Here is a 15,568-nt window from a genome sequence, read left to right as displayed (position 1 = left end):
ACTTATGCTCAATATAGCTGGGGCCAATTGGCTGTTGACCCCGGTTCTTGAACAACTCAGCCCAACAAGCTGGCTGCCAACACATATCTCTACGCAACGTACATGGACCTCTTCCCTCACTGTCCTTGTCCCAGCCAGTGGATGGGATAAATGTAAAGGGAAGGCCCTTCCTGACCCATAACCGGGCTATACATTCTCCCAGGAGAAAAGCAGGGACCAAAGCCAACATGAAAAAGTACTCTGTACACTTCAGCCCTTAACACCTTGTCGTCATACTGTTGCAGATCATTCGTGGCTTGACCAATTCGTGGCCCAGCGTTTATGCGCCGAGAGCATTCTTGACACACATGAAGTACCCAGTTATGGCCTCATTGCCTCACACATGGTCAAGGAGCGGTAGCTCTCAAACCCACATCTAAAGCATGTCTCGCAGCCTTTTGCGCACGATCCATATGCGATGGCAAAGACCGCTCCCCCTTCAGCATGTCGGTCAAATTGCGGATGTCCGCCCATTAATTCACAGACCATCCAGCCTCTTCATATCTTCTCCCGGGATTCCTCTGCTCCGTATCCCCAGGTGCCATGCTTGATCGCGCTCTCACTGTCACCGCCTGCAGAAAAGAAGAAGCCCTCGCTGCCCCCCATCCTCCACGATTTCTACCTTCTCCCATTCGGCCCGTTGGCCTCCGTTGGTACGGGCGGTCAATCCTCACTGCCTACCTTACCTTCATGGATGCCGAGCAGTAGCGTAAACATTTGCCAACGGAGGGTCCCGTACAGCCGTAGTCAGATTCCGCATAAGCCTTTTAGTCTGAGATCGGTGTATGAATAAATCAATCAATCAGTCAATCAATCATGGATGCCGAGTTGAACAATATTCGGTCTCCGTCCTCGTGCGCGCCGTGATAAACGTTGGTGGCGCGGGGCTCAGGACGACGGAGTTGACGTAGGAGCAATGATGCCGAATATGAAGGCCCGTGTAAGAAGAGGCCGATACCCCAGGAAGGGGATAAGACTTGAGGGAAAGCCGGATCTTAGATACTATGATAGAGCGGTACTAGCGCGTAGATGATAAGGAGTGAATACGAGGTAGTTTTGGTTCTTGTAAGGGAACTTCGCGATGCAAAAACAGCATCATGCCGGTGAAGCATTCAGCATATAAAAGAGGAAGCCGTGAAGCTTTTGTATCAACTCCAACGAACGAGCAACAACGAGGTCATGAGACACTTTTGACATCTGTTGTTGGCGGTAAGCTTAGACTAGTCCCTAATAGGCATTATCCCCTGAGTGGACAGTCAGTCAATCAACGATTAACCCATATCGCGGTTTCACATCCTTTATCCACAACGGTTTGGCAGTTCGCAACAGTACCTCTATTCCCAACATGAATATCAGATTAAAAAGCCTGTTCAAGGTCGGCCTAAGTCTGTATCAAACCGCATAACAAGAATAAGTGCTGACATCAGGTCTAACTGCCCCATTCATAGGCTGTCTCGATGGCTGCTTCTTGTTTGCGGAAATGACAATTTGATAGTTGCTCTCTTTAGATACTCTAGAGGACCTTGGATGCTGGAGGTGTGGAATATCAGAGGCGAGGCTGCCTTGATGCGATAATCTGCTTGCTTGCTTGTGTCTTGAAGTATAAATAAATGAACGGCTACTTAGATAGAGCTGCGACATAGAGTGTACAGAAACTATCGAGAAGGATATGTCTTATCCAAGTAACATTTGAACTGAATAACTAAAACCCAAGCAGTTACCAAAACACGAGTGATAAATCTGCTAGCTTATAGAATCAAGCAGATGATGCTCAAAACCCTTGAAAATGACTTTTCGTACTACAAAGCTTATGAGGCTTTGATCTATTTCAATCCTTAGTTTCGACTCCTCATCTATGCAATACTACATGTAGGACGCCAGTTGTGACCTTGATCAAGGGATAATTCTCAGTCTAAAAGTCTAGAACACCATGACTCCATACAAAACAACAGAACATATCATCATCTCTAGACGGCGCTGTCTTTCATGCGTGGCCAAACTCGCTCACATACTCCGAAAACCCATTGCAACCCTCGAACATCTCCCTAGGCCTCAGCAGCAGCTGCCTTGTCGCCCAGATTCCAATCAATCTCGCTCCCCTCACCATATCTAGTGACCAGCCACTCATTTGTCTTCTTAAAATGCCCACAATCAAACCAGCCCCTCGATGCACTTAGCGGGCTCGGATGCACACTCTGCAAGACCAGGTGTTTCTTGCGATCCACAGACATAACACGCTTCCCAGCCGGTGTGCCCCACGCCAGAAATACCACTCCTTGTGTCCTCTTCTCGGCCACGAGATTGATGATCTTCTGCGTGAATTTCTCCCAGCCGCGATTCGCGTGAGAGTTGGCTTCGTGCGCGCGGACAGTGAGACAGGTATTGAGGAGGAGCACGCCGCGGTCTGCCCAGGGGGTCAAGAGGCCAGAGTTGTTGGGCGGTGGGGTGAAGTCAGGATAATCATTTTGGAGACATTTGTAGATGTTTCTTAGCGAAGGGGGTGCGGGAGTAGGGGGGCGGACGGAGAAGCAGAGCCCGTGAGCTTGGTTGACGTTGTGATAGGGGTCTTGACCGATGATTACGGCTTTGACGGTGTTAAAGGGTGTGTGTCGTGACCTGTCCCATTGCTCATCAGCCTCATTCTCCAGAAATGTAAAGGAGGGGGGACAGAAGGGGATAGGATAGGAGACGAACCAAGAATAAACGTCCTCACTAGGAGGAAATATTTTCTTCCCAGCCTGGGCTTCCCTTTGTAGAAACCGCTTCAATTCTAAGAACCCGGGGCTTGTAATCTCGGTCCTCAATACTTTCAACCAGCTCTCATGCATCGTCTCAATCTCCAGCGCCAACAGTGTCTTCTGCTCATCACTCAGCTTCTTCACCCACGCATCTTTATCCCATTCAGGAGCCTCCGTAGCAGTAGTTTGCTTGATGGAAGTGCCGTTCACTTCGGTAGTTGAGGAAATGGTCTTGGGAGCTGAGGCAACGGGTTTGGGAATTCCAAAGAACGAGGTGATAGACCCGTCAGCTTTGGCCTTTTTGGCGTCATTGGCCGGGAGGGTAGAGGCTTTTCGTTTCAAAGACATTATGGAAGGACGGCGGAGAAGGGTGAATATTAAGAGAGACAGTTTGAATGTGGGATAGGGGTCTGGAGTAGTCGAAGAAGTTGTTGAATAGCTAACAGGCGATTGGAAAGCTGAGGTCGCGGATCCGCGTCTTCACGCGTCTTCGCGTAGAGTGGTTTTCGTGATTCGCTAAGTCAGGGGGAAACTCTTCAGCACGGCCGTTTTCTTTCTTCAGAGCATGTAGGTCTGCATAGTGGCAGAATCATGAGCTGAATTGCTTCCTAAATATCAATCATAGAATAGGTAGAGATCTCTGTATAGCCTCTATAATATAATACAAGTCTAAGTGCAAAGACGCCTAAATCGCTATGCAAAGTAAATCAAGCCCTGGTATTACAGACAAACCCCTTTTCATACGCCAGATTAAGTAGGGAAGTGCATCTCATGCCGCTAAACGCTTTCGCTCTGCTCTCTCATTCACGCTCCGAAATGTTCTTTTCCCGACTTCGTAACAACTGATCATTATCGCACACGCTGGCGCTACCTTCAATGTCCGCGGGATCCATCCCCGCCATAGGCCTGAAATTCCCTCTTCTCTGAAAATGTGCCAAAGGAATCTCGGCATCGATCGTTCTTCGGGGGCCAGAACCCTCTCTATGCCTGGGGTTGAACCGGGGTCTTTGAAAATCTGCCTTCGGGTCTTTCCCACGTCGAATGGCATGGTTAAAATGGAAGCAACAGCCCCAGATGTTGCTCCCGCAATAAAGCTGTCTGTGAAGGTTGCGGTGTGATTTTCACGGCTTTGAGATCTGCTTCGTGCTCGAGTTCTAGACCCTTCGACCTCCAAACTTCGGCCTCGACTTCGCTCCCGTGCTTCTGTCAAAGCGCCTCTCATGTTCTCATAGCCCCACCAGTAAATGCCAGAGAATGGAACATCTCGCCAAAGCGTCAATGCCAACCCGCGCCACAGAGAGCCATATCCATGGCTAGACACCATCTCGCCGATTCCCTTCATTGCCTCCATGAAATGTGATCCTCCGGTAGATCGACTTGCTTGCATTCTGGTCCTCAACATCTCGATTGGGCTCACTACACCGGCAGCAAGTATTCTAGCCGTCGCTCCCGCTACCAATGGAGCGTAGTTATCCGAGACGGTTCGATAGATAGGGCTTTGCTTATTGGATCGTAACCATTCGTACCCGGTGAAGTAGATGATGTTCGCCGGCACTGTCATAACCAACGTCGGTGACAGCCCTCTCCATAGTGTGGTAAACCCTTCGTTTCGCGCGATCTTTCGTAATCCGTCAAACGTGGAGTTGAATGTCCGCTTTTGATGCTCCTGCACTGCACATTCCGCGATACCTATTGAATTAACTTCCCCCATCTTCGGCGCAGCCAGGCAAAACTCGGCATTGTTATTCGCAAAGAAGACTTCTCGGCAACACGCCGCAACTCCGAGGTCCGGTGGAAGCGTACTGAAGGGTCGAGAGGAGGCCGCCAGCCGTTGAATGGATGCAAGGGGTGACTGTGTTGGTTGGGATTGGAGGCGGACGCGGACAACATCAAGAGGAGTTACTGCAGACCCCAAGATGAGTATGTAAACTACCAGAGGGGGAGGACAACTTACCCAAAAGCGAAGTCAGCAAGCTGCCAGACATTGCTGATAGCATCTTCTGCCCCGCAGTAATATCAACCTCGACATCTTCAACATCTCCGGTCATGGCTATCGTCGATGATATGCCGGGGATTGGGTCGTCTCCATGTATTCTGTCGTATCCTGCATCTCTGTGACTCCGGTCTCGTTCCAACGCGGTGGCAAGCTCGCTGTCCGATTCGGCGTTATGGTCCCAACGCCTGGACATGATGTGAATTCTCGATTTGACCTCCTCTACCTCCAAGAGCTTTGTGTTGATTAGAGAGTGGAATCCTGCAGCATTATCGTCGATTGTTGGAGGCAATGATGTCTGGTCGCTGGATAGCGGGATTCTAGAATTTGTCACGGAGCAAAAGGGCGAGGAGCGGAGCTAGGACATTTCAAGCAAAACCTAGGAACTTAGGGGAGCGAGCCGGCGATAACAGTCTTGATAAGCGACATCTCCACAACTGCACGCCTTTTGCCAGACGGCCTTGCCTCAGAGAGCTTTGCCTGAGAAATCTCCTCCTGTATTTTCATTCTCCTTGGAGTTGTACGATATAGTTGCGCATTATGGAAGACTCGAACCCAGAATTAGAGTCCTTTAGACAACAATGGAAAGCTGAAGTGACCGCAAGGGTTTCGAACGCCGGAGGAGGGAGCAGACCCGCGCAATCGTCGGCAGGCCCCTCGAAAGCATCGCGCAGACCCCCTCCGGCCCCGCGAATAGCAGAAGACAAGGCGTCGAAAGTGCCGGATGAAGACGACGACCATGTCCAACCTCAAGTCTTCAGCGGATTGGACGCGTCGAGTGCCTTGGTGGCAGAAGATGGAGAGGGTTTCAAGACGGCGAGCAGAGAGCCACGGTCTGCGTTGGAACACTATGAAAAAGCGGTAGAGCGGGAAAGCCAAGGCAGTTTAGGGGACAGTCTTGATCTCTACCGCAAAGCCTTCAAGGTAAGCCTCCAGATATTCATTCCTCTTGTCTTACAATTGTGGGCTGACATAAGCTCCCAGCTCGACCACCGAGTCGATTTACAATACAAGAACAAGCACTTCCCGCCATCCTACTTTGCTGCGAAAGCCGCCAACGCCAACCCTTCAAATGCCTCTTCGACTGTGCCCAATACTGCCCACCATTCCCTAGACGGGCCCCCACCAACGATAAAAGAACTCATCGCAGGATTCGCAGGGCTCTCAATTGAACCTGCGCCCCCGGCCGTTGAAGGCGACCCCTCCCCGCCGTGTCCATTGGCAAGCCTCCCAGAAGAGATACTGGTTCACATTTTCAGAGAAGTGGCGATTGAAGATGTGGCCTCCTTCGTGAGACTTGCACAAGTGTGCAAGCGCATGGCATACCTCGTAGCCACCGAGGAACAGATCTGGAGACGGGTGTGTCTAGGTTCCGAAGTTGGGTTCGGAGCCATGCACTACCAGTGGCAGCGAGAGATCCTAGGCGGACCACTTGAGGAGGTGTTCCCAGATCTCAAGGAGACGGATGGAGAAGCCGCAGAGATCCCCGAGATGACTCTCCCGCTTCGAGATACCATCACGGAGGCCCTGCTGCACGGCGTCTACTCCTCGTCCTGGCAGCAGATGTTCCGGCGCCGACCGCGCATCCGCTTTAACGGCTGCTACATCAGCACCAACAACTACATCCGGCCCGGCCAGGCCTCGCCCTCGCAGGTGTCGTGGAACAGCCCCGTGCACATCGTGACCTATTACCGCTACCTGCGCTTCTTCCGCGACGGCACCGTCATCAGCCTCCTAACGACGACCGAGCCCGTCGACGTCGTGCCGCACCTCACCAAAGAGCTGCTGGAAACCCACCAGGGCGGCGCAAACCCCCACCTCCCCTCTTCCGTCATGCAGAACGCGCTGCGCGGCCGTTGGCACCTGACGCCCGCGCACCCCGACAAGGACCTCCGCGAGGCCGAGGGCGCCCTGTGCGTCGAGACCGAGGGCGTCGGCCCCAAGTACGTCTACCGCATGGACCTGTCGCTGCGCAGCGCCGGCCGCGGCGCCCGCAACAACAAGCTGGTCTGGGCCGCCTTCTGGTTCCACAACCGCCTCACCGACGACTGGGCCGAGTTCTCGCGCAAAAACGAGAAGCCGCTGTACTGGAGTCGTGTAAAGAGTTATGGGAATGGCGCTTGACGCCTGGCTGGATGAATTGAAATGGAATGAAATGGATGGCTGAAATGAATTGAAATGCTTGTAGACTAGACTAGATTTTTGGATAGGTAGGAAGAAAATCATCCTACCGCTTAGCTCACATCAGATGAGAGCGCGCGCGGAAACGTTGGAACATGAACATTATTTATAGCATTAAAATCTAACCAGCTAGTATCTTTGCCCCCAGCTGGAATCCCTTTTGGCTCCGATCTTTGAGTTTTTGATAATATGATATATGTGTGTGGGTGTGACTACTGTACCACCGTAGGACCAGATCAGATGGAGATCCGCCAAACACCTCGCTGAAAGGAAGAGAAGAAGAAAATATATAAGAAGAAGAAGGAAATATAGGTAGTAAAATAAAACAAAATGCCCGAAATTACAAATATACGTTCAAGACAGATAAATGGGTATCTCTTCCTCTCCCTCTTCTTCTTCGTTCCCAATATATTCCCCTCCCCAACCCGTTCACTCTTTATCTTTTGTTTTCCTAGGCCCCAAAACTTTTTACCTAGCTCTGCTAGAATTTTATTTTCTCGGTCTGCATTTTGGTTGCATCAGCGTACACGCTTTCCGTCGATCCATTTTTGTTGAGGCCGCTCATAGTACAGATTTTCTTGATCTGTGCGCCGCCTCCTCTCCTCGAACGCCTGCTTCTCTTCCTCGCTCAACGCAAACGCTTTCTTCAACCACCCGAACGCACTCCTTTTCTTTTTGAGCTTCTGACCGTTCTCCGTCACTGTGGTGATATCGCTCATCGTGCTAAGTCCCATCGCGCTAGGCGCTGCTCGCCGATTACCCAAACTCGACGGTGGAGGGAGATGGGTAGCTGAGCCATTGGAGAGTTTCGAGAGGTTACTGAGGTTGGAATGATTGTGCGTGTGGTGACTTGCCGGGGCTGCCGTCCAGGGTCTCTGCAATGGTGAGTGCGGAGATGCGTTGACAGGCCTGAAGAATTGGTGGGCACTTCGAGGACTAGGCACATGATCTCTCATCACTGGAGGGGCAACGATCCGTGGAGAACCACTAATTCGATGGGAGCCCAGGTTTGGTGTCTGCGCATAGGCAGATTGGACTGAGGGCGGTGAAAAGGGCTTCTCTAAATCGGAACAGTAGGCAGAATCCATGCCGCGAGATGGTGGTGGAACTACGGCTTCGAGTTCGTGGGGGGTGGGGACTGTGATAGGCGGTATGTGTCGCTGGCTAGTGATGGTAGTTCGATTGTTGCGATGAGTTTGGACGTTTTCAGCAACTGAGAAGATGGCGGTTTGAGGATCCCAATAGTCATCATTATTGTTGATAGTATTTCTCGATGTAGGATGTTTATGCATCCCTGGGGAAACTTCTTTGGGATTGAGAGAGAAGCGTTGTCGAAGGGAGTTCCTTGATTTTGTTTCCGGAGGTGGAGTAGCTTGCTGGACCCGCGCCGGAGATGGTTGTCGAGGGGGAATGGGTGTGTATGTTCGCGGCGCTAGAATATATTCCGTTTCCTTCTCTTCTTCTTCTTCTTCTGAGTCTGAGTCCAGATCCAAGTAAGATTCGCGGACTGCTGGCTCGGGGTCCTGTTTGTGCTCCTGAAATTCTGTGGTCATATCTGCGTCTGGCGGGGTAATTCTGACTATTGACTGACGCGTCTGTTTCGAAGGATGTGGCGGTGAGGAAGCGGCTTGTGATGTTGGTGAGGATTCAGATGTAGTGCTGAACTATGTTGTCTGTCAATAAATATAAATATTAACAGTAGTGGAGGGGCATACTCGGGCCTTACGACTGACCTCGCCAGCCCGCCTGTCCATTTCCGCTACCATCGAACCAAGTTGTACGAGAGCTACACCAAGAGCATTACCCTTCTTCTGCAATGAGCCACATGCCTTGCACCACCCGTCCACATTACCCTTCATAGCGTCGAATACCGTCTCCATATCCGGCCTCTCGTCCCTCCATGTCTCATCCTGCTCTTCAGCCAAGTAAAGGGTAAACTCCTTGCATGCATCCATACCCTGCTGTACATCCTTCAACGCGTCACGCATCGCTCTCTCCGTCCTCGTTATAACGTGCTCAATCTTCTCATTACCGGTGATAATCCGCAAGCGAAAATCTCGATCCTCGAGCATCCCGTCGAAAATGTCGATATTCTCAAGCGGCAGCTTGAGGAGCCTTAGCCGCTCAGTGATATCGTATTGTGCCAGATCGAAGTCCTCCAGAGTTGTCTCGAGAAACTCGTCAACCTCGTCCACATGTCCTTGCAATATGCTCATGACTTGTTCGTCATCCTTCGCAATGCCATTCAACAACAGGTAAATGCCGAAGGAGATCTGGGCCATCAGCTTCCAGAGCGGGTGGTACTGCTGGCCGGGTCTCTGCCCCCATCGCGCTGCATGGGTCTCGTCAGAGGCTGCTTGCTCGATGAGGATCTGTCTTCGTGCAGCGGCGTCCCCAAGTTTGGGTTTCGGTATGCTAGACGTTGCGTTCTCGGAGGCTTCCCGCATAGATTCTGCAAAGGCCCCCTGCATTGAAAGTATGGGATGGGTGGGAACGGGCGCGCCAACTTCCTTCATCGTGTCCACGTCCAGCGCCGTTGTCTTCTGGGCAATAGGGCTCCGTGGGGGTTGGATCTCGTCGTCGGCGTGAAGGGCGATGGGGATCGGGACATCTTCAGCTCCAGAGGAGACGACTCCATTTGGAGGCCCCATCCTTCGGGGAACGTAATCGGGAGGCGCTCTATGGAGAGGATATGGGGCGTAGGTACATGTACCACGACATCAATTGTTGGAGGGGTCGCATTTGTTGCTGTGCTTCTTAGAGGCCGATTTCAGATATCTGCTTGGTCGCGGCGAGGAGGGGAAGGCGAAAAGGGGATAGCCGTGTCGGGGTACAGGGCCAAGCAGAGCAGCAGGCGGGCAATAGGCTCGACGACTGCGGCACGGGTGAGTGCAGAGGAGGCCGGAAGATCGGTAAGGGGGGGTACAGGCTGTTTACGGAGCCAGACTGTCGATAGCAGGACGCCGGATGCTTGTTGTCTTGGCTCGCAGGTGGGCTGAAGGGGCGCCTCTGTGCGCGCAGAAGGGGGAGGGGGGAGGGGGAAGGAGCAGGAGCAGGATTCCACAAGGCTGCTGCCGGCAGGGTCTCTGTTCGCTATTGTACTGCGTAGATTGTGCGTCCGTAGTGACTGTAGGCTGTCCGGAGTTCGTTCTAGGGTTGATTCCAGGTGGGATCGGCAAGTAGATTGACGAGGAGCCAGCTGCAGGTCCTCGGGATCTGTGCTGATGGTTTGTTTCACCGGGAGACACTACAGTGAGGGTCCTTGGGGGAGAGGCGGTGGGACGCTGGTTCGCAGGAGGGATTGTGTGGAGGCGAGCGTCGAGGGAGCGACAATCTGTCAGAGAAGGGCGGCAGCACTGCGTAGCGTCAGCGGGAGAACTGGAGGACTGGAGAGGGAGAGAGAGGGAGGGAGGTATGGGATGGAGAGACGTACCTCTGTCGGAGATGGTCGAGGAGGATGACAGCGGGAGGAAACAAGAATAGAAGAGAGCAGAGGAGCATATAGGAGGGAGCGATCCCTTTGATTAGTACGCAGAACTGCTCATCCTGATGAGATTGGCTCGAGTTTGGTGTAAGGGGACGTTGGTGATTGTATGGCAGTATGGCGGTATGGCGGTATGGCAGTATAGTGGTATGCTCCGTAGGTGAGATCGAGATGAAAGGCCCTTGAATTGAACTGCCTTGACTTGCCTTGGACGAGCCTTGAAGAACCCCTTCAACTCCAAGGGTCTTGGATCCGCGGGTCCATGATGCTATTTCAGGGTTCCCGCCGGCAAGAATGGCGCGCTGGACCCCTGACTTACCTACTATAAGGTACAATATCTGCTATAGCCTCTACGGAGTAAAACCCCTGGCACCAACGTCCAGAGCCGCATCGTGATTGGCCAGCGCCCCAAGAATCGCAATGATGTTTCCGCCAGTACCTTAGGTAGGTAAGGTACTGTATGTCATTGACGATCGTCGTCTTCACTGCGGTATCGTACAGTCGTAAGTCTTTGTCAATGCCTACATCAACGTCCAGAAATCTCTATCACGATCCTAACGTCTATTCGCAGCTCTTCGCCGAATCCCCTCAATCCCTCTCTCTCCAACCCTCCGCGCCTCGTATGGCCAAGGCCAATCTGCCTCTCTCCTCGCACCTCTCTGCCGCCGGTTTAGACTTTTAGAGTTCGGAGCCTCGCTGCCTCGCCGCCTCCTTGCCTTCTCTTGCCATCATTGTCTCAGCCTTCCTCCGCATCTGACATGATCTCCGCCAAGACCAGTTATAGCTACACTGCACGAGATCAACCTCCGCCACGGCCGGAGAAAGGTCACTTCGACATCGTCATTTGTATGACCAATGGCAAGGCGGCGTACAATACATCCTAAAGAGGAAAACCCGACGCGCTTGTTCCGTTTATCGTCCAATCTATCAGCCGTTGTACACATCCTAGAATCCTTCGAGCGGCTTCTTATTATATATCTGCCGTCTTCTGTTTCGACAGCGGTCCTGCCTCGCCGTCCTGGCATGCTGTGCTACATGTTTTCAGGACAGGCGGAACTGATTATAGCTGACCTCCAGGTACCCTAGCCCAAGAGTTCTCCCTGCTTTATAGAGTATATGAAACGCTGGACCAGCCACGTCTTCTCCCAGGGATTGCTGTGCCCTCTGCCATTTTCTACCGTCGCTGAAGGCATTCTTTTCTTTTATATGTTTTTTCTCTCGCTTTCTCTTTTTACGGTGCAAGAGATATGTTTTCAACCTCAATTGCCTTCAATCCCGACGAGCCTGGCACGTCAATAGCAATTCCTCCTCGGCCCAACCATTAGATGTAATCCAGCTTCTCGAAACCTTCTTGTTATACCTACCGTGGGTTCCAGTCGAGATTGAGGTCTTGCTTTTTATGTCTCAAGAGCCCGACTTCGAGCCCACCACAAGTTCACCGTCCTCTTCATCATGGTCCAGGCGCTCAGTGAGCAAGAAACCGGAAGATGCATCTCGAATTCCCCTATTCCACGGGATGTCTTCGAAAGCCTACCGCATATCACTGATGGGCAGTGGACAGCCTCTCTGTCGACGTTTCAGGGCCATTGTGGGCGCTGTTATTGATGATATATGCAAGAGTAACTACGACATCTCTACAGGGACTAGGATAACACTTTTTTTACTTTTTCCCTTTCCATCATACATAGTAGATCCATACCTGGAATCTGCAAGACTGCAACTGTCTGTAGCCTACAATACACGAGATGTTACACCTACCCCGGTACTTTTTCAATACAAGGCATGCGCGGTGCTTTTGACTGCATCTCTCCTGGAAGAGGCACTGGGCGATCCTATCAGCGCCTCTAATCGTGCATACAACCACCAAAACCCAAACACAAGTCGCGGGCAACTGTAACCCTATAACCCCATCCACAGACCGAGTATAGAAGAAGATCGCGGGTGCGAAAATCAGAATTTCCCCTTTCGAAACGTAAGACCTAACTCGTCATAGCCAGCTAAACTTCAAAACTCCAGCGATATTCATGACATATGTCGTTGTACTCTGTGTCTCTTCTTCCGCGAAATCAAAAAGTGAAACTGAAAATAAAAAACCAAAACCCATCTTCAACAACACAACCCCATCCCACCAGAAGAAACTCCAAAAAGGTACAAAAACATAAGCTCCCTACCCGGGTCGAACGAGTGACCTTAGGATCTGCAATCCCACGCTCTACCACTGAGCTAAGAGAGCCGCTTTTGATTGATTGATAAGCGGTGGCCTTATTGTAGACTTTATGCCCGAGGAAGCGAGGGGCGGAAAGGCACGTGATGAGCGCACCGAACGATTCTGAGTTGGTTAATAGGTGGACAGGTAGGTATTGAAAACTTATTATGGATGCTTGCGAATAATAAAGATTTGTTGAGTATGTAGTCGGAAGGTGTTGATATTAGGTTGTTGTGGCTAGGAGTGTGAGACTGAACTCCTTGTTAGAAGATAATTTCGAAAAAAGGGGAGGGGGAGGGGGCTTATTTGTTGAATATTCAGCAGAAGTTTGGTCTTAAAGTGCGTATACAATTCGCCCCAAAGGAAAACTCGGAGTTAGACCTGAGACAACTAATACGCCGTGATCATCCATGAATTAATTTCTCTTCTGTCCAACAGATACAATAAGCAGAAAAGAAAGCCAGTATCTACCTTAGAGAAGGGGTCATCAAGTAGGAATAAGAAGAATGAAGGATCAAGCTGAGATAATCTAAATTACAATGTGTAACAAACCTCTTGTGAGTTTGTAGACCTTGATGAGATGTCCACTTACTGGATAACTTAAAGATGGAGAAAGAAGGGGGAGAGAACCAAAGTGAGCTCACCCTCGAACTGCGATATGCAACGAAACTAGCTTTAAACCAATATGAGATATTCACTTATCAGACAAGTACCTTAAGAAAGGTTGAGGAAGAAGCCAAAGTGAGACAAAGTGAAAATGCGATGTGCAACAAAACCTTAGAAGTAACTTATTCACTTATCAGACAAGCAAGAAAGGTTGAGGGAGAGGCCAAAGTGAGATAAAAGCCAATTTGCGATGTGCAACAAAACTCTACTTACAAAACATTCACTCATCAGACAGGTAAGAAAGATTGAGAGAGAGGCGAAAGCGAGACAAACTGAAAATGCGATGTGCAACAAAACCTTAGAAGTAACTTATTCACTTATCAGACAAGCAAGAAAGGTTGAGGGAGAGGCCAAAGTGAGATGAAAGCCAAATTGCGATGTGCAACAAAACTCTACTTACAAAACATTCACTCATCAGACAAGTAAGAAAGGTTGGGAAAGACTGAAAGAGGCCAAAGTGAGACAAAGTCAAAATGCGATGTGCAACAAAACCTTAGATGTAACTGACATATTCACTCATCAGACAATAGAGAAATGTTGGGAGAGAGGCCAAAGCGAGATGAAGTCAAATTGCGATGTGCAACAAAACAAACCATAGCTGTAAAATATTCACTCACTACTACCTTGGACAATTCAGCAAGGGAGGCCAAAGTGAGATGAAAACCAAAATGCGACGTGCAACAAAACCCTGGTTATAAAAGATTCACTTACTAGACAATAGAGAAGGGAGCCAAAGGGAGCCAAAGGGAGCCAAAGGGAGCCAAAGTGAGATGAAACCCAAACTGCGATATGCAACAAAACCTATTTGTCAACTATTCACTTGTCAGATAATTAAGAAAGGGAGGCAAAAGTGAGATAAAAGCCAATCTGCGATATGCAACAAAACCCTGGATGTAAGATATCCGCTCCCTAAGAGTAGGATATAAATAAGCAAAGAGACACGATTGATCTAGAACACTCGTCAGACAAGTACCTCCTCCAATCAATAAATTTCCCCAAACACCAAACGAGACCGCTCCTCCCTCAATTCCTTGATATTATGACATTACCCAATGTCACCATTCGTCATCCGCTCCCATGTCACACTTTCATGTGAACGGGTTCAAACCCCAATATGATGTGCCCTCTTCAATAATATACCACCCGCTTCAGATGGGGCCCAGCAAAGTCCTGTCTTGGCCGAGCGGTAACAGCACGAATGCCGTGGTGCGGTCTCCTCCCTTCAACCTCATATTTCTCGAGGTCTCTTTGCGGCACCACAACCGGGTGACCGTTGCAGAAACGTCCTTTCAACCGGGCACGTTCCTCATGGGACAGGCCGGGTTTTGTGTGTGCGTAGTCGAGATGAATGTTCCACCCCGGATATAAAAGCTCCTTGCCCTTTGAATATCGCCTTGGGAATTCCGAAGTGTAACCGCCGTCTTTGCGAGGCACATCAAGAGAGATACAGTCCGCTTCTCTGTTGCTGAGCCAGTACCTCCCGGCCTCAGGCCTAGAGACGACAACCTGCGGAATGATTAGGACGATTCATGGGCTTCGCGGGGTTCTGTGGCTTACGGGTTCACGGCATATCTCCTTCGTACGACTAATATATCTCCTTGCAGCGTATAGCCTGTCTTCCTTCTGAGGTTGCCCAAAGATGCATATTCTTGAAGCAGCAGAATGGCGATTGCTCGGAGACCTCGATGCAATGTCGGCTATCAAAGGAGGACGGGATGGTTCAGCCTGGATTAAGCGATAAGGCAGAACAGGAAAATGATGAATGTAAGGCATTGTGAAGATAGCAATTATCCACATGAGACGATTGAAGATGGTTTTTATAGAACTTTGTGCTCACGACAGAGGGTCTCATTATATAGTAGAGGATGGAATTCTCAGGCCTCAACCCAAATTGAGTATTGCAATCGAGCAACTTTGAATTGACTTACAGACTGAAGCACTTGCTTCATAGCAATTGTTCATCCTGAATTGATTGGATTCCGATGTAAAGACTCAAGATACTACACCATCAGCCGCTTTCTGTGGAGGCTGGCGTTCCGGAAATACAACTGACAGGAGATTTATGTCGTCGACAGATGTCCGTAGTGCTGGGCTGCAGAAACGGGCTAGATTGACCAGAATAACAGCAATGTTGGAGTTTTAAAAACATGCGAGAAAGATGAGGCAAATTTTACATCCAACATGAACGGCCTCGCGGGTCTTACCTGGTGGTTTCAGGGCCGATCCAGACTTGGCCCGGCCCGTCTGATGTTGTCGCGATG

General features: G+C 50.4%; 6 protein-coding genes across 6 annotated transcripts; 2 read left to right on the top strand and 4 right to left on the bottom strand.

Moving 5' to 3' along the window:
* The first annotated feature begins 343 nt into the window (after positions 1-343).
* Positions 344-945, top strand: M430DRAFT_187697 (hypothetical protein). Its single transcript, XM_024863946.1, has one exon. It carries the CDS (start codon positions 458-460, stop codon positions 830-832), a length of 375 nt encoding a protein of 124 aa, XP_024717030.1. The 5' UTR covers positions 344-457; the 3' UTR covers positions 833-945.
* Positions 946-1,872: 927 nt separating this feature from the next.
* M430DRAFT_128750 (hypothetical protein) lies at positions 1,873-3,209 on the bottom strand. The gene is made up of 2 exons (XM_024862077.1): positions 2,734-3,209; positions 1,873-2,655 (listed from the first exon to the last, which is right to left on the bottom strand). The coding sequence occupies exons 1-2, from the start codon at positions 3,123-3,125 to the stop codon at positions 2,085-2,087; spliced, it is 963 nt and encodes a 320-aa protein (XP_024717029.1). The 5' UTR covers positions 3,126-3,209; the 3' UTR covers positions 1,873-2,084.
* Positions 3,210-3,359: 150 nt separating this feature from the next.
* On the bottom strand, positions 3,360-5,086 carry M430DRAFT_147437 (hypothetical protein). Its single transcript, XM_024863064.1, has 2 exons — positions 4,732-5,086; positions 3,360-4,679 (listed from the first exon to the last, which is right to left on the bottom strand). The coding sequence occupies exons 1-2, from the start codon at positions 4,964-4,966 to the stop codon at positions 3,547-3,549; spliced, it is 1,368 nt and encodes a 455-aa protein (XP_024717028.1). The 5' UTR covers positions 4,967-5,086; the 3' UTR covers positions 3,360-3,546.
* A 91-nt stretch (positions 5,087-5,177) lies between these two features.
* On the top strand, positions 5,178-7,096 carry M430DRAFT_128743 (hypothetical protein). The gene is made up of 2 exons (XM_024862076.1): positions 5,178-5,694; positions 5,755-7,096. The coding sequence occupies exons 1-2, from the start codon at positions 5,311-5,313 to the stop codon at positions 6,892-6,894; spliced, it is 1,524 nt and encodes a 507-aa protein (XP_024717027.1). The 5' UTR covers positions 5,178-5,310; the 3' UTR covers positions 6,895-7,096.
* Positions 7,097-7,469: 373 nt separating this feature from the next.
* M430DRAFT_22865 (hypothetical protein) lies at positions 7,470-9,602 on the bottom strand (the record flags this gene model as incomplete). Its single annotated transcript, XM_024864781.1, has 2 exons — positions 7,470-8,615; positions 8,667-9,602. 2 exons carry the CDS (start codon positions 9,600-9,602, stop codon positions 7,470-7,472), a joined length of 2,082 nt encoding a protein of 693 aa, XP_024717026.1.
* A 4,722-nt stretch (positions 9,603-14,324) lies between these two features.
* Positions 14,325-15,080, bottom strand: M430DRAFT_45562 (hypothetical protein; the record flags this gene model as incomplete). Its single annotated transcript, XM_024867776.1, has 2 exons — positions 14,325-14,813; positions 14,865-15,080. The coding sequence occupies 2 exons, from the start codon at positions 15,078-15,080 to the stop codon at positions 14,436-14,438; spliced, it is 594 nt and encodes a 197-aa protein (XP_024717025.1). The 3' UTR covers positions 14,325-14,435.
* Positions 15,081-15,568: the final 488 nt, after the last annotated feature.

This window comes from Amorphotheca resinae (genome assembly GCF_003019875.1).
Source record: "Amorphotheca resinae ATCC 22711 unplaced genomic scaffold M430scaffold_13, whole genome shotgun sequence".
NCBI classification, from domain to species: domain Eukaryota; kingdom Fungi; phylum Ascomycota; class Leotiomycetes; order Helotiales; family Amorphothecaceae; genus Amorphotheca; species Amorphotheca resinae.
This window is presented reverse-complemented; position numbering and strand designations above follow the sequence as displayed.